Here is a 23,121-nt window from a genome sequence, read left to right as displayed (position 1 = left end):
TAGTACATTTGGATACAATTAATTGGCTGAGCCTTTCTGTTGACCAGATTGGAGTTGTGGTCACATGACCAACATTCATCAGGAGGGATCAGCCAATGACCAACTGGGTAATTATGAGAGACAAACCAATGAGAGTCTGGGTCATTAGAAGTGATAACCAATAACGTTGGAATTTTCATTCAGCTTACTAAATTAAAACGGCGGATGCCATTGATGGAGATGTCCATCTATGCCGTCAAACCGTCTCGAAGACGTAAACCTATTAACTAAGCTTCCACCACCACCTAGTGGGGTTCTTTGTTCATTACAACCTTGGTCACCACCACGGAAGTCTGCTGGCAACATATTGTACATTCTATGGGCAGATGGTAGGCGACAGACGGATGAAGTAACAGCGCATTAAAATGTGTTGAACACAGAATTGTATCTATTTATATATTTTATGATAAACATGTATTTTTTGGAAGCTTTAGGGATTTTTAACAAGGTAAGTCGGTTACCTAGTGTGTAAAAAATTATGTAATTTATTTTCTATTAATATAGGCTGTAAAATATTACTAAATCGTATTTAAACTTGTAGGATAACAATCCTAAATTCGCCTCTGATGACGACGTGTTTTCGTCTGGAAAGCAGTTCACTAGATTTTCTCGTAATATTCTAATATTGTTTTGTGTCGTGAGTGGAGCGGACAAAGGGAAACTGAATAAGGATTGCAGTGGCACTGCACAATGTTTTTGCATATTGTCACAAGCAGGCAGCAGGCGGGCGGTTGTAGAGGATGGAGAGATGAGATGAAGGCAGAGCACGGAGTCCACCGAACAAATTCAAATATACCCTGGTCGAATAACAACAGGCCGTTTGGAGTGAAAATGTGGACAATTTTAATTGCAGCGAAAGACTGCATTGGATCGAGTCATCAAATAATATTGACCGATACTTGGAGAAAGCAACGTCTGTGCTGCGTCGCCGAGGAGACGTGGCGACGATGTGTGGTGATGTGCTCTTTAATCGCTGAGTCTGTCCGAATCTGTCAGACTCTTTTCTCCGTCACCTGGTAGTAGCCTATGCGGTGTGATGGTGCGGAGGAGACGAAGCACGCTCATTCGGATGTAATAAGCATCGGTTTAGAAAGTCGGCGCAGTGGCAGGTTAGTGCGCAATTGGTTCCGTTAATATGATATATCACTATTCATACGCGACATTTGTTCTGTATTAATTTGGTTAGAAGTGAAATCGTTTATTAGTGAAGATGATGCGATGTAATAGTTGTTTTGATAGAGATGGCCTATGATAAACCTGCTTATTCCGTTGTAACACACTGGTTTCAGTGTAGGCCTTGAGGTATTAAGAAAATACTATAAAGGCAATCGGTTTATAGATCCCTTAATTGTGGTGTTAATATGTCTCTATTCTATTTAAAGCACATTCAACAACGTCTGTAATAAAGTGTTAGTATGTTTGGTTGTGGGTGGCGTGTTATACTTGCACTGCCATCTGCTTGATCGAAGCAATGTAAAATAATTATAAATGCAATGGTTTAGACTAGTAATAATTCATATAAATTAATAGCTTCCCTTTCGACGTAGTAAAATTCCACTACTTGCTGATGTTTGTTCAGTGATGCATCGTCATAATTTCCCCGAGGCTTCATTCAGAGTATAATCGACGTGTGCATCATGAAAGAGTACGTATGGACGGATGCAGCAGTCCCCGCCATTCATGCATGTCAAATATGCAGAAATTCCTTCACCCAGAAACACAGATTTCCCCACTCTTAAGCCCTGGACAGAGATGGCCAGATATGTATAATCCAGCTTTTTAAAAATTATACATATACATCGATCATTCCCGCCCTCCACCCCCTTCATCCCTCTATCCCTCCTTTCATCTTCTCTTCCCTCTGTTTTTAGCCTGCCATGGTTGACCCATCCGAGCCAGAGGACCAGACCAAGGGAAAAGGCCCAGAGACGGAAGCATCAAAGTTGGATTCTGGCTCACAGATGGATGCCCCCAGACTACCAGACCAAGGGGATGGGAAAGCAACAGAGGAGGGCAGCGATGCAGAGGCCACGCCCACACACTCCACTGGGCTGGGGGAGACAACGCCCTCACGCTCTGCTGGACTGGGCGAGAGGACGGCAGCCCCTCCCCCGGTTGGTCAGGAGGCCAGCCCTCCCAGTCCGTACACCCAGCTGGCTTGCCCTCCAAACAACTTCCAGCTTCAGCCTTCGCACCAAATAAACCAACATTCTTCCATTCCTCCCCTCCAAAGCCTCCAGTTTCTTAGCCCTCCCCCTCCAAACCTCCTGCCTCCCAGCCCTCCCCATCCAGACCTCCAGCCTCCCAGCCCTCCCCCTCCAGACCTCCAGCCTCCCAGCCCTCCCCCTCCAGACCTCCAGCCTCCAAGCCCTCCCCCTCCACATACCCAGCTTGAGAACCCTCTGGCGTGTCATGAGGAAGCAACTCCTCCTCCTGACAGAAGCCAGCCCCCCAGCCCGTCGCCGACGGGCCTCCAGCACAGGAGCAGTGACCTAGCACCGAGAGAACCATCGCCCAAGCTGCACCTGGATCTCTACAACTTTGACACCCCGGTGGCGGAGGGCAGCCGCTACGTCCTGACCAGCCCCCGCTCACTGGAGGCCTGTGCCCGCTGCGGGGTCAAACCGGTGGAGCTCCTGTGCCGCCCGCTGTCGGAATTTGCCCGCGATGCCCCCGGGCGGTCCATGCGGGTGGCGACGGGCATGTTCGAGGTGTACGAGAAGGACAGACATGCCAAACTGCGGGCGTGCCGGGAGGAGAGAGAGAGGATCGTCAGGGAGGAGACGAGGAGGATCCTTCAGGCGGCGATCAATGGACACGCTGCATCGTCCCCAGAGGAGCAGCACAAGGCGTCGTCCCCAGAGGAGCAGCACAAGGCCACAGCCTGCTCGACTCAGCAGTCCAAACCTGGTGCAGTGGCCTCTGCTGAAGCAAAATCTAAACCTCCCCCCAGCAGCATTGGCCAGCCATCTAGAGCCACCGGTACTGTAACGTTGGGTCCAGACATTCACAGAAGTAGCACAGCACCGCTAGCTAGAAGCAGCTCCTTGAAGTCCTCTAAAACCAGCTCATTCAGCTCTGTCTCTGCATCCACTAGAGGACCACACTCTGGTTCTGGTTCGGGATCTGCTTCCGGTCCTATTAAACGCCCTAAATCCTCTGCAACCTCAGAACAAACCAAGGCACCCAGGCCCGTCTCAGGCCCCCCTCAGGTGGTCAGAAAGATCCCCACCAGCACGGCCAAAACCTCCAACACCTTCCCCAGACCATCCACCAAACCGTCCTCCTTCCCCAGGGCCACTGTCTCCATGACCTCTGCCATGACCAAGAGTTCTGTCCCGAGTCCGGTCACCCCGACTACTGCAACTCTCAACGGCATCACAGGGCAGGGGGCAACGGGAGGGCCGTCTTCTCTCCTCAACGGTCACCCAGCGTGCACCCCGAAGGGAAGAGGGAAAAGCCATTCCCTGGAGTCCTTACAGAGAAGGCAGGACACCATGTCCACCTCCACCACCAACTCCACCACCACCTGCACCTCCTCTGGCGAGGAGTCCGGCGCTTCCTCCTCCTACAGCTGGGACGGACCCAGGGACCACTGGGCCAAGTCGTCCCCACGGGCCCGCACCCTGGCCACCTTCAACTCCCTGATGGGCCGAAGCCTGAGCCTGGGTGACCTGAGCCACTCCCCCCAGACCACCCAGAAGGTGGAGCGCATCGTCAAGGAGGTGAGGCGACGGGGACTGAAGGCTGTCCCGGAGCGGGACAGAAAGATTGCCGCCCTGATGCTTGCCAGGTACCAGGAGGAGGACATCATGAGCCAGACGCGCTACGTGGCTCACCTGCAGTGGGACAGCGAGAAGCGCCTTGGCGACCTGCAGCGGGAACGTGAGGACCGGGAGAAACAGCGTGCGGTGCTGCTGTGCCAGCGGGCGTGGCAGTGTCAGGTGACCCACCGCCAGCGTCGACTGAGCCAGCAGGAAAGGGAGGCGGCGGCGGCCAAGCTGCGCCAGGCGGCGGAAAGCGAGGAGCGACGGCGGGACCTGGCGGAGCAGCAGGAGCGCAGCAGGCTGCAGCGGCTTCAGCAGGCGGCCCGGGAGGAGAAACAGAAGAAGGAGCAGCAGGAGCAGAACCTCAAGGCTCTGGAGGATGAACGGGCAGCAGTGTTGGAACAGGAGCAGCTCCTCCTCCGGGAGAAACTCACCATGGCCGAGCTGAAGAAGCAGGAGAAAGAGCACCAGGCACAGAAGGAGCGCGAAGGGCTGAACCGGGCCGAGAAGAGGCGCCATGCTGCGCTGATCAGGGAGATTGCCCGGAGAGAGGAGGAGGAGCGAGAGGAGGCGCGGAAGGCTGCAGAGGAGAAGCTGAGCCGTTCCCTCGAGAACTATGAACAGATTGTGGAGCGGAGGGACAGGGAGCTAAAGGAGAAGGCTAAGAGGGAGGAGCAGCAGATTCAGAAGGCCAGGAAGGCTGCAGAGAAAAGGGAGAAGGAACAAAAACAGCAGCTGGAGGCGCGGGCCAAGGAGGCAGAGAGACGGGCCCAGCAGGCAGCCTTGGTGGCAGAGGAGAGGGCCAAGGAGAAAGCCCAGCGGGCCGTGCAAAGCAGACAGGAGAAAGGGAGGCTACAGCGGCTCAACAGGCAGCGAGTGGAAGAGGAGGAGCAGGCGAGGAGAATGGAGCTCCTGCAGTCCATCGAGAGGAAGCTGGAGAAGAGCGAACAGATCTTCAGGGAGAAGAGAGCTGTGCTGGAGAGCGCCCGCTCCACCGCCCGCGCCTCCTTTCACGTAAGAGACCGGGTCAGGGAGGAGACCAACATGAGGACCTTCGATAAGATGGCTTTGGAGGCCCAGTTCCAGTTCAAAGCCAGCCTGGAGGACAAATGATAGCTAGGCGAAGAGGCCATGGCCCCCTTGACGCCACTGGTGGACTTCTCCTGGTCAGTGCCCTGGACAACTGCTAACTATGGTTTACTGCTGGTCATTATGTGCTTGGCTATAGCTTAGCTCATTACTGCACACGATGCTGAACAGCTTTAGATCGTCTCACAAGGAACAATAGCTCCAGTCCAATAGACGACCCGTCCTGTCCTGTGACTGCCCATCTTTCCTCTTTGTGGCCCTCCTCGTCTGCTTATTGGATGGAACCATTGCTTTGGTTTATTAACCACTTCAGCAATTGCATATTAATGAAAGGGGGGGGGGTGTATGTACTTGGAAAAAGTAATTTCCTTGCGGAGTCTTAACAGTTGTAGCATGTACAGGAAATACTATGTTCTGTTCAAAACAGTGCGTAGTTACACAAGCCCTTCTGGCTAGCTTGCCCTAGTCAGGGTTACACAACGGAAAGCTACGCTTTTGGAATGAAAAGAAGCATTGTTGCCTCGGGAAACACAAATCCATGACAACTAGCTACATTGGCTGCTTTTAAAGGAGCCCTTCTCTTGTTGTCAGGAAGAAAGAGAATAAGAGAGAGGCAGGAGAAAGGAAGAAGGGTTGACAAAGAAGAAAGTATTAGTGAATAGTTTATAATGGACAGAGCCCTTAGCTAAGCACACCAGGGATTCTTTTGTATGTTGTGACATAGATGCAAAGCTGTCTGTGTGCTTGTGTGTATGTTTGTGTGCGTGTGTGTGTGTGTGTGTGTGTGTACAGTAACAGTACTGAGCTAATGGCTGTCCTCCGGTCTCCAGCGTGTGAGTCAAATAACAATGAACCAATTACTGATGACGGTGTCTCCCCTCACGGACTCATATAAACTCTACTGCTGTCTCTCCTCACGGACAACCTCCTATAGACTCTACAGTTGTCTCTCCTCACAGACAACCTCCTATAGACTCTACAGCTGTCTCTCCTCACGGACTCCTCCTATAGACTCTACAGCTGTCTCTACTCACAGACTCCTCCTATAGACTCTACAGCTGTCTCTCCTCACAGACTCCTCATATAGACTCTACTGCTGTCTCTCCTCACGGACTCCTCCTATAGACTCTACAGCTGTCTCCCCTCACGGACTCATATAAACTCTACAGCTGTCTCTCCTCACGGACTCCTATAGACTCTACAGCTGTCTCTCCTCACAGACTCCTCCTAAAGACTCTACAGCTGTCTCTCCTCACAGACCCTCCTTATAGACTCTACAGCTGTCTCTCTTCACGGACTCACCTTCTAGACTCTACAGCTGTCTCTCCTCACGGACAACCTCCTATAGACTCTACAGCTGTCTCCCGTCACGGACTCATATAAACTCTACAGCTGTCTCTCCTCACGGACCCTCCTTCTAGACTCCACAGCTGTCTCTCCTCACGGACCCTCCTGCTAGACTCTACAGCTGTCTCCCCTAATGGACCCCTCCTATAGACCCTACAGCTGTCTCTCCTCACAGACCCTTCCTATAGACTCTACTGCTGTCTCTCCTCACGGACCCCTCCTATACCAGTCACATCTTTGGGTCTTATAGTGTAGAATCTGTGCCATTCCCCACTAAGGGGTTTGTAGTGTAGAATCCATAAACCTCAACTCTATGGGTTTTATAGTACAGAATCTATATCCTTCACCTCTATGAGTTCTATAGTATAGAAGCCATATCCTTCACCTCTGTGGGTTCTATAGTGTAGAATCTATATCATTCACCTCTACAGGTAATATAGTATAGAATATATAGCCAATATGGGTTTCATAGTGAACCTGTACCCTTCACCTGCAATACCACTATGGGTATTCTGTACCATTGACTGACCTTCTAAACGTTTCAATGGAATAGGAAACATGTCTTCATAACCAAAGCAAGTGAATCATTTAAATGATTCAGTGGTGGAATCTATACTTCCCTGGATCCTACTGTAAAAACTGCAGTGGAAAAGCATTTGTACAATCTTTCCTCCTGGACCTCCTCATGCCATGTGACTCCACAGGAAACAGTTTTGTGTCCCAGAGACCTCCTAATGCCATGTGACTCCACAGGAAACAGTTCTGTGTCCCAAAGACCTCCTCATGCCATGTGACTCCACAGGAAACAGTTCTGTGTCAAAGAGACCTCCTCATGCCATGTGACACAACAGGAAACAGTTATGTGTCCCAGAGACCTCATCATGCCATGTGACTCCACAGGAAACAGTTCTGTGTCCCAGAGACCTCCTCATGCCATGTGACACAATAGCAGAGACCTCATCATGCCATGTAACACCACAGCAAACAGTTCTGTGTCCCAGAGACCTCATCATGCCATGTGACACCACAGGAAACAGTTCTGTGTCCCAGAGACCTCATCATGCCATGTGACACCACAGGAAACAGTTATGTGTCCCAGAGACCTCCTTGTGCCATGTGACACCACAGGAAACAGTTATGTGTCCCAGAGACCTTCTCAGGTCATGGATACCCATCATTTATTCCCTCAAACCAGGAACAGAGTTGGCCGCTGGGAAGCGAAACAGGTATGTAATGTTTCATAATGTTTGTGCTATGTTTATTTTTGATTAGGTGTTCAGTATAATAGTACAATACAGACAAAACACACACTCACACAAACACACAGCTTGACATTACAGCCTATTAGATGAAAAAAAGAGGGCAATACAGGGTATTTGCCTCTGATGTAGGAGTTGCCATGGTAACATCACCAGGGTGTGAGGAAAGTGCTGGAGTGAGTTATAGGGCTGAGAGAGGAGAGAGGGGAGGAGAGAAAGAAGAGAGAGAGAGCGAGTGCATGTAGAAGGGAGTGTTGCTGGTAGATGGAAGGGAGGAGGGGAGTGTTGGTGGGTGGAAAGATGGAGGAGGGGAGTGTTGTTGGTGGGGTGAGGGAGAGAACTGGGGAGGTGGGGAGTGTTGTTGGTGGGGTGAGAGGAGAGAACTGGGGAGGTGGGGAGTGTTGTTGGTGGGGTGAGAGGAGGACAAATGACTTTCATTCCTGTACACAGCAGACATGCCTCTCCTCCCAGCTCACCTACAGTTGGAGGTTTCTCATCTAGCCAGCCGATTCCTAAACCAGCTTCATTGGTGAGAAGCCGGACAAATAGTGTAATACTACAATGAATATCTGTAGAGCATAGAGGGAGACTGCAGAGCTCTGCTTCCTGGTCACTGCTGGACGGGGTTCAGCATGTGGGAGAGAAATCCCTTAAGACCACAGACAACAGAGTCAGCCTATCTGCAATCTGCGCCTCTCCCCATCTCTCTCTCCCTCCCCTTCCCTCCATGAGTCCCTCCCTCCCTGCCAGAGCTTTGACTGACACCTGACTTGGACCATTTGGTCACATGGTTTATTTTAACATAAAAGATAATCTGCCATCAGTCATCTGGATTTTAAACGTTAAGATGAAGCCCAACATTTATTTGACCTCTTTCCTAAAGCATTGGGTCTGTCTGGCAGAGAGAAAAGCATTAGGCTGAATGCAGCTCTCTGACTGGGTTCCAAAATGGCACCCGGTTCCTTTAATACTGCTCTACTTCCAACCAGGCCTCTACGTGGGGACTAGGTTGCCTTCTGGAATGCTGGCTCGGTGTCCTTCAGAACCTAGCCAGAAGGGAGATGAGGTCAGCTGGCGGAATAACACAAACACAGGCTTTTTATATGTAGGAACACATTCTATATTTATCTCCTTTATTTTGACTTGCACACTAATGTCACAACGGATTATGTGTTACAGACCGTGGGCCCAGAGGGTAGGAAGGGCAGTGACATCACCCACCTGCCGACCACCTCCCCCAACATCTCCTACAGAGTACCACAACACCCAGCCCCCAGCAGAACTCTGATGCCCTGCAGTACCAGAGCAGTCCCGTGTGTGTAGAGGTTACATACAGTAAATAATATAAACACGGAAGTGACAGAACACATATATAGAACACCTCTAAAGAATCTAAGGAACATCTCTAGAGAACACGGTCCTACAGAACACCTCTACAGATCCCGGTCCTACAGAACACCTCTAAAGAACACCTCTACAGAACCCGGTCCTACAGAACACCTCTAGAGAACACCTCTACAGAACTTGGTCCTACAGAACACCTCTACAGAACATCTCTCAAGAACACCTCTACAGAACCCGGTCCTACAGAACCCTACTATAGAACATTGTTACAGAACAAATCCACGGAACCCCGTTCAGAAAAAACACCTCTACGTAACACATTGCACCACAACAAGGCCTAGGTTAGCATAGTACAACGACACTTCATTGTTGAAGACTCAAAGAGCTAGGTGCTCGTCAGCAGGTTCAAGGTGCTGCGCCTGTGGACTGACTAGGGGTTAAGGGTTAAGGGTCATGCTCAAGGGACCAGGGCAGGGAAGGTCTTGAGAATGTTAACCCAGTTGCCAAATAAATTCTGCCATTTTCCGTTTTTACTGGCCACCTACGGCCAACAGAGGTCTTCTTAGCCGTTAAGCTCCGGTTCTCTTTACCAGATCAGAACAAGGCCTGTTTAGGGTCACCAGAGCTTTAATAACATCAAGGCATTTGTTTTCATTAATTCAACAATATTTGGTTAAATATTACATTTCCAGACCCTGAACATGATAGCTTCTTTTCATATGATAATACATGTGTTACCAGTGTGAACTAATATTATTTTCATTCTGACATTTTAATAATTTACAGTGAGATGCTTGTTTATAGTGAGTGATGAGTGTTTTGTACTTTGTGTTGCTGGTCAAGAAGAGTATATACAGATGTAGCATGAACCTAGCCTGTTTTCAGAGCTGTTTGTGCTGTCTTGCTAACTCCTATGGTCATTGTCAAGTAAGAACATAAACAGATCTGGGACCAGGCTGAGTTAAAACCTGGTTTTCATATCCAATTGTCAGATTTAAACATACACATCATACAATACGTACATATGTTTTATCAATCTGCAAATGTTTAACTTTTTTTTTTTAAAGGACACAAAGCTATTTGTGTAGATACAATCAACAATCAAAGACATGTGAAATAAAATACAATTTTCATTGATTGGTTGGCTGGGTGTAAAAGAGATAATTGAATTTACAGTTTAATTTAAAGAGAGCGTCTTTGGTTTCTACCATAGAGGTATCACACAATCAGAAAGTGTTTTTTGTAGTTCATATCAACATCTTGGAAAAGTGTTATATACTATTTAATGACAATATATATACCCGATTCCAAAAAAGTTGGGACAGTGTACAAATTGTGAGTAAAAAAGGAATGGAATAATTTACAAATCTCATAAACGTATATTTAATTCACAATAGAACATAGATAACATATCGAATGTTGAAAGTGAGACATTTTGTAATGTCATGCCAAATATTGGCTCATTTTGGATTTCATGAGAGCTACACATTCCAAAAAAGTTGGGACAGGTAGCAATAAGAGGCCGGAAAAGTTACATGTACAGATAAGGAACAGCTGGAGGACCAATTTGCAACTTATTATGTCACTTGGCAACATGATTGGGTATAAAAAGAGCCTCTCAGAGTGGCAGTGTCTCTCAGAAGTCAAGATGGGCAGAGTTTCTCAGAGAAAAATTGCAAAGAGTTTGAAGTTATCATCATCTACAGTGCATAATATCATCCAAAGATTCAGAGAATCTGGAACAATCTCTGTGCATTAGGGTCAAGGCTGGAAAACCATACTGGATGCCCGTGATCTTCGGGCCCTCAGACGGCACTGCATCACATACAGGAATTATACTGTAATGGAAATCACAACATGGGCTCAGGAATACTTCCAGAAAACGTTGTCGGTGAACACAATCCACCGTGCCATTCGCCGTTGCCGGCTAAAACTATAGGTCAAAAAAGAAGCCGTATCTAAACAGGACCCAGAAGCGCAGGCGTTTTCTCTGGGCCAAGGATCATTTAAAATGGACTGTGGCAAAGTGGAAAAGTGTTCTGTGGTCAGACAAATCAAAATTTGAAGTTCATTTTGGAAAACTGGGACGCCATGTCATCCGGACTAAAGAGGACAAGGACAACCCAAGTTGTTATCAGCGCTCAGTTCAGAAGCCTGCATCTCTGATGGTATGGGGTTGCATGAGTGCGTGTGGCATGGGCAGCCTACACATCTGGAAAGGCACCATCAATGCTGACAGTTATATCCAAGTTCTAGAACAACATATGCTCCCATCCAGACGTCATGTCTTTCAGGGAAGACCTTGCATTTTCCAACATGACAATGCCAGACCACATACTGCATCAATTACAATGTCATGGCTGCATAGAAGAAGGATCCGGGTACTGAAATGGCCAGCCTGCAGTCCAGATCTTTCACCCATAGAAAACATTTGGCGGATCATAAAGAGGAAGGTGCGACAAAGAAGACCTAAGACAGTTGAGCAACTAGAAGCCTGTATTAGACAAGAATGGGACAACATTCCTATTCATAAACTTGAGCAAGTTGTCTCCTCAGTCCCCAGACGTTTGCAGTCTGTTATAAACAGAAGACGGGATGCCATACAGTGGTAAACATGGCCTTGTCCCAACTTTTTTGAGATGTGTTGATGCCATGAAATACATGTAATACATTTTCTCAGTTTAAACATTTGATATGTCATCTATGTTGTATTCTGAATAAAATATTGAAATTTGAAACTTCCACATCATTGCATTCTGTTTTTATTCACAATTGTACAGTGTCCCAACTTTTTTGGAAACGGGTTGGTATATTTTTGCATTCAATTTGCCTTTGAAGCTTTAGGGTAGTATAAGTTGGTTTAGTTTATACAGCAAACATGGATTTCCTTTAAATAAAAAGCTTTTAGTGCAATTTGATTGCAACCAAGCTCTGTCCGTTAAACAGATGACATCCTTAAATTGATCCTGACCCAACTACAGTCCAGCACACTGACCAGATAACAGAACAGTCCACTACTCTGGAGAGATCAGCCTCTCACTAGACCCTCTCTTTCTCAACTCTCTTCCACGTTCTCTCTCCTTCAAATCTGACTCTTTCTCTTGACTCTCTCTCCATCTTTCTGTCAGTCTTCTTTCTTGGCATTCCCCTGGTCGTACTGTGTGATGACCTTCTACACATTTCCTGAAGCAGCTGTCGGAGGTCAGTCGCCTTGCAGTTTCCCTCAGATCCTCCATACTGGTACTGTCGCCACTGGCAGCAGCAAACGATTGGGAGTGTTTCACTGCACAGGAGAAGATATGAGTGTGTGTCTGTGGGTCTCCATGTGTGAAAGACATGAACGTGTGTCTGTGGGTCTCCATGTGTGAAAGATGTGAACGTGTGTCTGTGGGTCTCCATGTGTGAAAGATGTGAGTGTGTGTCTGTAGGTCTCCACGTGTGAAAGATATGTGCATCCGTGGTTATCCACGTGTGAAAGATGTGAGCGTGGGTTTGTGTCTGTGGGTTTTTATGTGTGAAGGATGTGTGAGTTTGTGGGTCTCCATGTGTGGAAGATGAGTGTGTGTTTGCATGTTGTGCAGTGCTGTGTGTGTCCTTACACCAGTGTTGTCTGGAGGTGCGTCCCTGGATCCGGCAGCTCTTAATGCGCCGCGCTGCAGCCTTGTGGAGATACACAGCATTCTTCATTATTGAAGGGAGCTTGGCCTCGATCTCTGCTGCACAGATACACTCCTCAAAAAACTCTGGTGGAATAACAAACAAACGTCTTAGTTAAGTTCCTCACATCACCCGGTCATTGATAGGAAACTGTCTGCCGCAGAAAGAATGTAGGAGGAGACAAGCCTCAGAAATCCCAGTTTATGAATGATCCTGGGTTAACTGGACCTACAAAGTGTTTATGGTTCATGAAGAATCTGTGTGTGCAGGACGTTCCCAGGATTGTCTGTGTGTGTTTAGGAAGTGCAACTCACTCCTAAGCTGGTTGACATCTCCCTTCATCTTGTCGTCCCTCTCCTTGGAGCGCTCTAGAGAGCTGAGGCCTTTCTCCAGGTTCAGGAGAGCCTCCTCAGCCTGCTTCAGCCTCCTCTCTAACACCACACGGGACTCAATTTCTGCCTGGAACCAAAACAGTCCGTATTCTCCAGTCATCTCAGAGTGGAAGTGTTCTCAGATCAGTTTTCCTTTTTAGACCATAATGAATCAGACAAGACCAACCGATATCATACTAAATGATCATGAATACAGATCTGGACTAATACACTCATACTAGATGATAATGAATACGGGTGTAGACTGGTATAGTCATACTAGATGATAATGCATACAGGTGTAGACTGGTATAGTCATACTAGATGATAATGCATACAGGTGTAGACTGGTATAGTCATACTAGATGATAATGAATATAGGTGTAGACTGGTACCGTCACACTAGATGATAATGAATACAGGTGTAGACTAGTAGTCATACTAGATAATAATGAACACAGGTTTGTACTGGTACAGTCATACCAGATTATAATGAATACAGCCACACACTTTTATTCTGAAGCAACTTCCATTACTATATAAATACTTGTAAACATTACTTAAAACGTTCTTAGAGTATGTTTACCTGTATCCGGGACAAGATCGAAAGGACAAGATCCCGGATACAGGCGGCCGAAATGAGCTTTCTCCGCAGGGTGGCCGGGCGATCCCTTAGTGATAGGGTGAGAAGCTCGGTCACCCGGGAGGAGCTCAGAGTAGAGCCGCTGCTCCTCCACATCGAGAGGGGTCAGCTGAGGTGGCTTGGGCATCTGTTTCGGATGCCTCCGGAACACCTTCCTGGGAAGGTGTTCCGGTCCCGTCCCACCGGGAGGAGACCCCGGGGAAGACCTAGGACACGCTGGAGGGACTATGTCTCCCGGCTGGCCTGGGAACGCCTCGGTGTCCCCCCCAGAAGAGCTGGAGGAAGTGTCTGGGGAGAGGGAAGTCTGGGCATCCCTGCTTAGACTGCTGCCCCCGCGACCCGGCCCCGGATGAAGTGGAAGAAGATGTATGTATGTATGTATGTATGTGTACTTACTATTGTTATATGTTGTAAAATAATAAGAGTTGGGAGTTTTAAGAGTACCATAAACAGTGATTTTACAGGCTGACCAGTCCAGGTTGGAAACAGCAGAGAAGGGAAATTCATAGCATCCTGGGTTGTCAGATGAGAGTGCCCTGACACAATCACCCCAGGGACTTCCTTGTAGGAAGAACAGCATGGAAAAACATACAATGGATTTTCACGGATGCCTAAACAAAAGGCTTGTGGCAATCTTTCCCGATATCTGCTATGATTTATCGCAAAGAGACACAGCCGTACATACAGTTGTGTATGACAGAATAGGGGAACAGAGAATAATTACTTATGGGGGTCCCAGAACGAAAATGGTTGTGAGGTCCTTCTACCGTGTACAGTATACAGAAACTGGGGCACCCAGGACATGGCCATCGGAGTGCTCTATGTAGAGTAGGGTGCAGTCTGGGAGGAAATGTGGTTTACCTTGAGTTCAGCCTCTGTCTGCTGTTTATCCACAGTGAGCTGAGTCAGGGACTGCTGCAGAGTCCGGGACTGACAGGAATAGAACTCTCTCTCCTCCTGCAGAACCTTGGCACGCTGCTGGTTCTCCTTCAGCCTGTAGTGGGAGCCAGAGTGAACACTCAACCCAACTGTCACATGGAAGATCTCAATTGTATACTGCTCACGTCCTCTCTCCTCTCGCCACACTCCTCACGTCCTCTCTCCTGTCGCCACACTCCTCACGTCCTCTCTCCTCTCTCCACATTCCTCACATCCTCTCGCCACACTCCTCACGTCCTCTCTCCTCTCGCCACACTCCTCACATCCTCTCTCCTCTCACCACACTTCTCACGTCCTCTCTCCTCTCACCACACTCCCCACATACTCTCTCCTCTCGCCACACTACTCACATCCTCTCTCCTCTCTCCACACTCCTCACGTCCTCTCTCCTCTCGCCACACTCCTGACATCCTCTCTCCTCTCGCCACATTTCTCACGTCCTCTCTCCTCTCACCATTATCCTCATGAGTGCGTCATGTGGACAGCGTGGGAGACGCACCTTGTGCGCTAACACAAGCAAGCCGACTCGCAAACACAGGGGCAGATGAGCAGGAAGCCCCCCCCCCCCCCTTTCCCAACATAACACGCACAAAGAGCCCTGCAGTCTTTCCAGACCAGGTCAATACCAGCGTATTACAAAGCCTCCTGGGTATTTATATTGCTTACCTAATCTCTTATCTAATGTCTGAATTTGGTAGGAGAATCACATGGGGATTTAACAACAGACACAATGACCCGTAATAAAGAGAAGAGGGCTATTTCTTTAGGTTGTCAACCCCCACTTTCGATAGGCCCCACCCCAGAGGGGTCGTCCATTGACACCCGCTGTGCTCTCACATCGGGTTGTGTTTCCATGGACCGCCCTGGCCCTCCAGCCAGCACCAGTTTCCCATCACATCCTGACCCGCCAAACTGGTGATGCCCAGTCGATGCGCTGGTTTGATTGATGAGAAATCAATGCACATTTCCACTTCAGTGGTGTTTCTCACCCTCGATAAACCAGTGTGAAGGGTACCAGGTCTGGGCATGCTCAGTTAGTGACGGGACGGACTGGCGAGGTCACATGCAGCTACATCTGATCTTTCCTTCTGACCAGTCGACTGCTTCGTGTGAACGGCCACACAGGAAGAGTTTCCACACATCAATTGTTTTCTGGCACAGTGCTAAAATTAGATCCATGTTTTATACTGGCCGACCCCTCTCACCTCGTATTCTCTCTCTATCTCCCTTTCCCTTTGTGTCTCTCTCCATCTCTCTCTCTCTCTCTCTCGTTCTCTCTCTCTTTCTCTCTCTTTCGCACTCTCTCTCTGTCTGTCTCTCTCTCTCTTCATCTCTCTCTCTTTCATTCCTTTACCTCTCCTCTGCCTGTTCTTTATCTTTCTGTAGTTCCCTCATCTGTTCTTCGATGTGTCTGAGTTCAGATCTCAGTCCTGCGCCTCCTGGCAGTGCTGCCTGGTCCGGATCCTCCTTCTGATGCTCCTCCTCTGCAACCTCCTCCCCCTCCTCCTGTTCCTTCTCCTTCAGGAGCTCCAGGGTTCGCTCCTTCTCATGGGACAGCTCCTGGAGGAGCAGATAATGTATTTCATACAGTGTTTGTGTGTGTGTGTGTGTGTGTGTGTGTGTGTGTACAGGTTTCTGCAAAAAACGAAATTCTGCAAAAAGGTTGTGCTTAGGGTGAGAGTTACAGCGGTTAAGTTAAGGTGTCAGTGAATAATGGGACTGGTATAACACAAACACTGAAGTCACATTTCACTACCTCAATAGATTTCTGCAGCAGTGTTGTCAAGCTGTTCAGTTCCTCTTTTTCCGACTCCACACCTTTCAGGGACTGAGCTGTGCCGTCCAGGTCACTGTCAACAACACAGGACCCACAATGTAACAGCCGCAGCATTCTCACCCACCAACCCAGCCAGCCACCCACCCAGCCAGCCAGCCACCCACCCCGTCAGCCACCGAGCCAACCAACCAGCCAACCCTCCCATCAAACCACCCAGCCACCCACCCAGCCAGCCAGCCACCCACCCCGTCAGCCAACCAGCCAACCCACCCACCCACCCCGTCAGCCAACCAGCCAACCCACCCATCCAACCACCCACCCAGTCACCCACCCAGCCAACACACCCACCTAGCCAACCAGCCAACCCAGCCATCCAGCCACCCACCCAGCGAACCCATCCACCCACCCAGCGAACCCATCCACCCACCCAGCGAACCCATCCGCACACCCAGCGAACCCATCCACCCACCCAGCGAACCCATCCACCCACCCAGCGAACCCATCCACCCACCCAGCGAACCCATCCGCACACCCAGCCAGGCCAGATGTATAGCATCACATCCCCCCACCCTCACAACACAGGAAGCTTTCAGGCCTTTGGCCCACAGTCATGAAATCACTTAACGGCAGTTAACCAACGCTATGGGCAAACGTGTACTACATCTACATCGGGTGTACTACATCTACATCGGGTGTACTGCATCTACATCGGGTGTACTACATCTACATCGGGTGTACTACATCTACATCGGGTGTACTACATCTACATCGGGTGTACTACATCTACATCGGGTGTACTACATCTACATCGGGTGTACTACATCTCTGACATCAAATGCAAGTCTTTTTCACTCATTATTTGGGGGATTTTGCAATGTGCAGTTTATTTTACAAGACTGTTCAGATTTCTCTCACAGTTTGATCTGCTCCTGCTCGGCCCGGAGCTCCAGAACAACCTCCTCAAACTTTAGCTTCTCCTCCTCCAGAACTAGGTTGAGGCGTTCCAGCTCCTCCTTCTGTTCCCTCTGCACACTCAGTTCTTCCGTCTCCTCCATCAGCTTGACTGTGGAAAAACCAGCCTGGTGATTAGGCACTGGCAGCCAAGCATCAACGCTAATAAACAAAGATCTCCTCCCTGATTAATGTCTCCCTCTATCACCTCCTATCTTACAAACCCTTCACCTATCCCAGCCAGCACCTCCCCCAACCCAATGCCTCATGTTTCTCCTGTCCCCTCCTAGTTCACCGGTCCCCTCCTCTTAACCAGGTACTCCTGGTTCACCGGTCCCCTCCTCTTACCCAGGTACTCCTGCTTCTCCTTGGCCAGCTTCAGACCCTGGGCCTCCAGGCTCCTTATCATGGCCTCTCCCAGCTGGGCATTCTTCCATGTGCTGAAGGTTTCAGAGGTCAAATGGGTTTTATACAGCACAGTTCCCAACAGCACTATGAAGCAGTAGGTCACATCCTCCATGACACAGTTACAAACCAGTGCTGCTCCTTCAGACATGACTGAGGAGAGAAGAGTCCCCGCTACAACATAGACCCATGACTTAACCCACCACCCAGCTGGCCCTTTTAGTGAGTTCGGTTGATCTGAGGCAAATTAAAGTTAAAGAGACAGTGTGTAGTTTGCTTGCATTTCCAGTAGATGCCCAAAAAGCAGTATGTAGTTTCTTTATATCTTTAAAGAGGTAGTGTGCAGTCTCAATGGATATTCAGTGGACATATAGTTTAATGGTATATGGAAACTGACGGGAAAAACTGACTGTTCACTGTCCAGTTCATTATAAATCTAACTTTAACTTGCACTCATGCTAATAAGTTCATTTTCATGTTTGATCGAAAAGCTCACAAAAGCAGTGAATATAAAAAAATTTATATTATCAATATATTTTATTGTGACTTAGATGGCATAATAATACCCTATAACCAGGAAATAAATGATTTTGCTTGGTCAGGATTTTATGGAGTCTCTATCCACTGGCCCAGACAAAGAGAAAGCTGCCTAGAATCTCATATTGGTTTACATAACAAATCAAATATCTAGTTGAGAAATACGGCACCAAACACCTTAAATGTACAACTACGCCCTATAGTTTTTATTGTTACAGTTAGAAGCATTGTGGTCAGTTATATGTAAAACAACAGTGTAGTTCGATTATAAGAAGCATTGTAGTCATGAATATTTAAAAAGGCAGTGTTGTCACTTATATTTAAAGAGGCAGTGTAGTCAGTTATATTAAAGAGGCAGTTTGTTCAGTTAGATTAAACAGGCAGCATTGTCAATTAGATTTAAGAGTCAGTGTGGCCCGTTAGATTTAAAGCTACAGTGTAGCCCGTTAGATTTAAAGAGGGAGTGCGTTCAGGTTGATTCGAAAAGACAGTGTGGTCAGTAATATTAAAGAGGCAGTTTGTTCAGTTAGATTAAACAGGCAGCATTGTTAATTAGATTTAAGAGGCAGTGTGGCCAGTTAGATTTAAGAGGCAGTGTAGCCACTTCGATATTGGAGGCAGTGTGGCCAGTTAGATTTAAAGCTACAGTGTAGCCCGTTAGATTTAAAGAGGGAGTGCGTTCAGGTTGATTCAAAAAGACAGTGTGGTCATTTCGATTGAAAGAAAACATATAGCTACTCACACTTTGCCAGACTCCTGCAACATCTCCAGCCACTGATTCTGCTCTATCTCACTGTCAGCAGCCAGGACAATGTCACCCTGAGATAGTACAGCATGGCATCCTTACAGTGAAACAAGCAATCACATCACGTCTCACAAACAACACACATCATATCGTTTCTAAAGTAGCTGCACACACACAACTTGGATCATCGCATTACATCCGCTGGCGTGCGGAAACCAGACAAAAATGTCATCACGTCAGCCTGCATAGAGAACGATCACACGGCAAACATCACACCACACAAATACAGTAGCTACTTAATAATACAAGGATACAGTCTTCCAGTATCTGCAGTTAAGTCAGGGCGCTTACCGTGAAGTCCTCATGATTTATCACCATGGCGAACGGCATGCCCTGGTCCTCCTTATGATCCACAACACAGCCGCCCAATGGGATGACACCCTAAGGGGCACAGGGCGGAGCCACACACGGACAGCAGGGGAAAACACAAAGCGTCACTAGCTGTTTCTCAATGTCAAGGAAGGATCCTTCAAACCCAGAATTTGGAGGATGCTACGTCATCGACGTCCGTCGAAGGACCATTCCAATGTCGAGGATCCTCCGAATCCCACCAAGGACTGAGTCCTTCGTTCTGAGAATTTCCCATAGACGGCAAAGGATGCATATGTGTATCCTTCGCGCTCCTATATTACCCATAATCCTATGCGCACGGCTTTGCCAGCTCGTAAAAAAAATAACTGGCGGACCTAAGCGGAGTGACAGGGCAATATGCTTTTAAATGTGAGTATCTTTAGTTTAGTGTTTAATGTTACTGTACCTTTGTTAAAACGGTAGTACATAAAATGCCAGTATGAATTGCTATTGATAATTAGCTAGATACCTCACGAGCTAACGGTAGGCTAGCTAGCTAGCTAACTGAACCGAACCGGACCTGTCATATTAGCTTACAGTTGTTAGCTTGGTTGCCGTCACAGGCATTTCTTTTATAAATCACTAGATAAGTTGTACAGACTAAAGTAACGTTAACCGTAGGGCCGAAGGCGGGCCTTTTCACTGACATAATGACGCAATGACCTGCACTTGGTAGCCTGTTCCACTGTAAGTGTTCTTCGAATGCTAAGGAGGAGCCTGGCCTAGCCTCTGAAGGATCCTTCCTTGGAAGGACTAGTCCTACCAAGGAAGGATCCTTGACATTGAGAAACAGCTACTGTCTCATCGGGGGAGAGGGGATATCATTGATAGCTGGACAGAACAGACGTAATCAAGTCGTCGTACGCATGACATCACAGCGAGAGAACGCTGCGGACAATTCCACGGTCGACACACGCATCACGTTGTTCGGACTCTCACCTTCGGATGGATGTTGAAGAATCGATTGGTCTCAAAGCTTCTCTTCTCATTCTCTGCATAGTAGAGCAGGAAACTGTCTTTGATGATGAAGAATCTGGAGAAAAGATGGAGAATGTGTGTGGTATCAGTAATGCCGGTAGACAGAGTGTTAACATTATCATGGAAACCAGGACGATTAGCCTGCCTAAAATTGACATAAAATTTTTTTAAAAATACTCCGTCAAGCAACACTCAAATACACACACTTAAACATGAGGCCAAAAACACATCATGACTTTGGATCAAGCTGGATCACTGTGTGTTACTGACCAACCAATAACATTTGGTTCGTGCAGGTTACAGTGTCTTGGCATATGGTTCTCTTTAGGCTCTGTCCCAAACGGAAACCTGTTTCCTGTGTACTACATGACTTCTGTTTCGAACCCTTGTGCCCTTTTGTCTATATAGGGCACTTTCGCTGATCAGGCTAGCTTAGTATAGCCAGCAAGGGCAATTTATGATCAACAATATAGAGAAAGTACATTCAGTGCACTCTGCTGTTGTGTGCTCTTTTGGCCAGAGTGTCACAGCGTTGCTACAAAGCACTTGAACCATGAACAGAACAGATGAGAGCACATTAAATACATAAAAACTAGATGGAGGAAGAAAGAGCAAATCAATAACACCTTGCACACAATATCCGTATCAAGCAAGATGCAAATATAGCTGCTGGGAAGTTCCAAAGCTCTGCGTATCCTGTAAAAACACATTGCATGACATCTGAAGCTGGAAGGGAAGGTAGACAAGGCCTTAAGTGCTACTGGATGCGAAGGTAGATAAGCCTTTAACTGCTACTGCAGAATGGCAAAGGCAAGGCCAAACAGTAACTGTAGAATGGACTGGAAAACCCATTATCAAATGATAGAAGTTAACTAGACATTGTCTGCTTCATTAAATTACCAGGCAATATGCTAGTTAACCAGACATTACACCATTTACACCATTATTGGCTAATAGTTAACTAGGCAGGCCCCAATTAAGTTAACTACTTGGTCTTTTATTTGTTAACTAGACAGGCCCTAATTGACTGCCTTACTAGGTAATTTACTGGTCAACCAGGACCTACCTGCGAGACCACTTAGCGGCCGGCCTGCCGAAGGGCCTCTTCCAGAGCACCCCGTGTAGCTGCACCTTGGTGCTAATGTCCAGCACGTCGCAGTCCGCCTGCTCCATGGACGTCCAGGGGGTGAATGAAGAGGGTTTGGATGACGAGGAGAACATCGTTGGAGCTATCTCGCCCAGCCCTTCCAACGAGAGGGTGGGGTGGGGGGGGGGGGGAGCTGGGGGGTAAATGGAATAAAAATAGGAACCAGGAACTAGGAAGTACACAGAGCAGACGCACAAATCAATAACACACTGACACACACCAAATAAATCACACAGACACACACACACACACAGACGGACAAACGTCCCAAGCGAAGCTACAAACAAATCCTGAAAACAAACTCAGCAGGGCGGAATGATGCTGCTGCCAAAACGGCGTCAGCTGGAGGATGAGTGCAGGACAGGGAGGCAGGGATGGAGAGAACAGGAAGGACGGGAGGGGGAGGGTCAGAGAGAGAGGCTTTAGGAATGAGTGTTAGTAAATCTGCTGCTGGGTCACTAGACGCCAGTCATCCGCTCTGCTGTGCTCCAGACAGGCAGGCAGTCAGCTATGCAGGCAGTCAGCCACTTACAGTAGGCAGTAAGAAAGTCAGGAGAGTGAAAGCTGTTTTTCTGACTACGGCACATCCTGTAGAGAAAGCAGAGCATTTATTTGCTAACTACATGTAGAATTGCGTGCACTTGGTGAGATAGTTCTGTTAGTGCTAGAATACATATAGGGACAGACTATACAAAACCAACTTAAGACGACATACAGTCCATCTATTTTCATGAACAATATGCTAAGCGGTTAAGGTATTGGGTGAAGGAATATGAGAACTAAGAGTGTACATACATTTAAAGCAATTTACAGGTGATTTGCACATTTACAGCACTGAACAAACATAAACTCAATGTAAATTATTGGTCCCACTTCATGATCCCAGAAATGTCCAATATGCACCAATGGATAATTTCACAAAACCATAGTTCTCCTTTGTCATGGTCATTTATCCACCTGACAGGTGTGGCATGTCAGAAAGCTGGTTAACTAACATGACCATAACGCACGTGCACCAAGACCCGAGGACAATAAAATGCCAGTGTAAAATGCGTTTTGTCACCTGTGGGATCGTCCGAAACCAGCCACCCAGACAACTGATGAAACTATGGGTTTGAAGAATTTCTGCACAAAAAACAGGAACCATCTCAGGGAAGCTCATCGTCCTCACCAGGGTCTTAACAGTACTGCAAAAGCCCACCTTCAATCGCCACTGGAATCCTGGAGAAATTCATATTTGCTGATGTCAACGCTGTGAACAGAGTGGTGGTGGGGTCGTTGCGCTATGACCAGACAAAAGCTAGATATGATGACACAACCATATTTTAAGAACATCGATTCTAACGCACAAATTGACCACGACAGGATTGAAGCCCAAAGTCGTGGCGTTCGTTGGCCTCCATCAACTCACGTTTCACTACGATAACACATGACCCTAAAGTTTCAAGGAGCGGCACGCTGGACGAAAATTTCCAAGGACCTCCATGGAAAGCATGCTGAAAAGACATGTCACCCACTGGGCATTTAGGAGGCTCTGGACCTACATGAACGACTGTGTGTTCCAGTTCCCACCAAGACACCAGAAACTTCGTAGAGCCATTGAAGAGGAGTGGGACGACATTCCAGCGGCCACAGTGAACAGCCCCATCAACTCCATGTGAAGAAGATGAGTCACACTGCAGGTTAACAGTGGTCACACCAGATACTGACTGCTG

General features: G+C 47.8%; 2 protein-coding genes across 5 annotated transcripts; one reads left to right on the top strand and one right to left on the bottom strand.

The window, feature by feature from the left end:
* Window positions 1-340: 340 nt before the first annotated feature.
* On the top strand, window positions 341-9,983 carry ccdc177 (coiled-coil domain containing 177). Of its 4 annotated transcripts, none has more exons than XM_010865342.4 (4): window positions 341-487; window positions 1,911-7,468; window positions 8,491-8,567; window positions 8,681-9,983. In XM_010865342.4, the coding sequence occupies exons 1-2, from the start codon at window positions 443-445 to the stop codon at window positions 4,917-4,919; spliced, it is 3,054 nt and encodes a 1,017-aa protein (XP_010863644.3). In that variant the 5' UTR covers window positions 341-442; the 3' UTR covers window positions 4,920-7,468; window positions 8,491-8,567; window positions 8,681-9,983. The 4 variants fall into 4 exon arrangements, with proteins under 4 accessions (XP_010863644.3, XP_019909351.3, XP_010863646.3 ...); XM_020053792.3 differs by adding an exon at window positions 756-1,148 and having other exon boundaries at window positions 8,491-9,983; XM_010865344.4 differs by lacking the exon at window positions 8,491-8,567.
* Window positions 9,984-11,552: 1,569 nt separating this feature from the next.
* Window positions 11,553-21,503, bottom strand: plekhd1 (pleckstrin homology domain containing, family D (with coiled-coil domains) member 1). Its single transcript, XM_010865346.4, has 12 exons — window positions 21,326-21,503; window positions 20,221-20,314; window positions 19,222-19,311; window positions 18,868-18,944; window positions 17,532-17,623; window positions 17,148-17,295; window positions 16,212-16,305; window positions 15,810-16,015; window positions 14,378-14,510; window positions 12,817-12,961; window positions 12,445-12,588; window positions 11,553-12,128 (listed from the first exon to the last, which is right to left on the bottom strand). Exons 1-12 carry the CDS (start codon window positions 21,478-21,480, stop codon window positions 11,860-11,862), a joined length of 1,647 nt encoding a protein of 548 aa, XP_010863648.1. The 5' UTR covers window positions 21,481-21,503; the 3' UTR covers window positions 11,553-11,859.
* Window positions 21,504-23,121: the final 1,618 nt, after the last annotated feature.

Source organism: Esox lucius, chromosome 15 (assembly GCF_011004845.1).
Source record: "Esox lucius isolate fEsoLuc1 chromosome 15, fEsoLuc1.pri, whole genome shotgun sequence".
NCBI classification, from domain to species: domain Eukaryota; kingdom Metazoa; phylum Chordata; class Actinopteri; order Esociformes; family Esocidae; genus Esox; species Esox lucius.
This window is presented reverse-complemented; position numbering and strand designations above follow the sequence as displayed.

Bases quoted from the DNA above. Each gene is read 5' to 3' on its own strand.
- ccdc177 (XM_010865344.4), top strand. From the start codon at position 443: ATGATAAACATGTATTTTTTGGAAGCTTTAGGGATTTTTAACAAG. The intron at 488-1,910 runs GTAAGTCGGTTA...CTCTGTTTTTAG, and splicing joins CTTTAGGGATTTTTAACAAG to CCTGCCATGGTTGACCCATC.
- plekhd1 (XM_010865346.4), bottom strand. From the start codon at position 21,480: ATGTTCTCCTCGTCATCCAAACCCTCTTCATTCACCCCCTGGACGTCC. The intron at 16,306-17,147 runs GTGAGAGAAATC...TGTTGTTGACAG, and splicing joins GAGCAGGAGCAGATCAAACT to TGACCTGGACGGCACAGCTC. The intron at 12,962-14,377 runs GTAAACCACATT...TTTTGGTTCCAG, and splicing joins AGACAGAGGCTGAACTCAAG to GCAGAAATTGAGTCCCGTGT.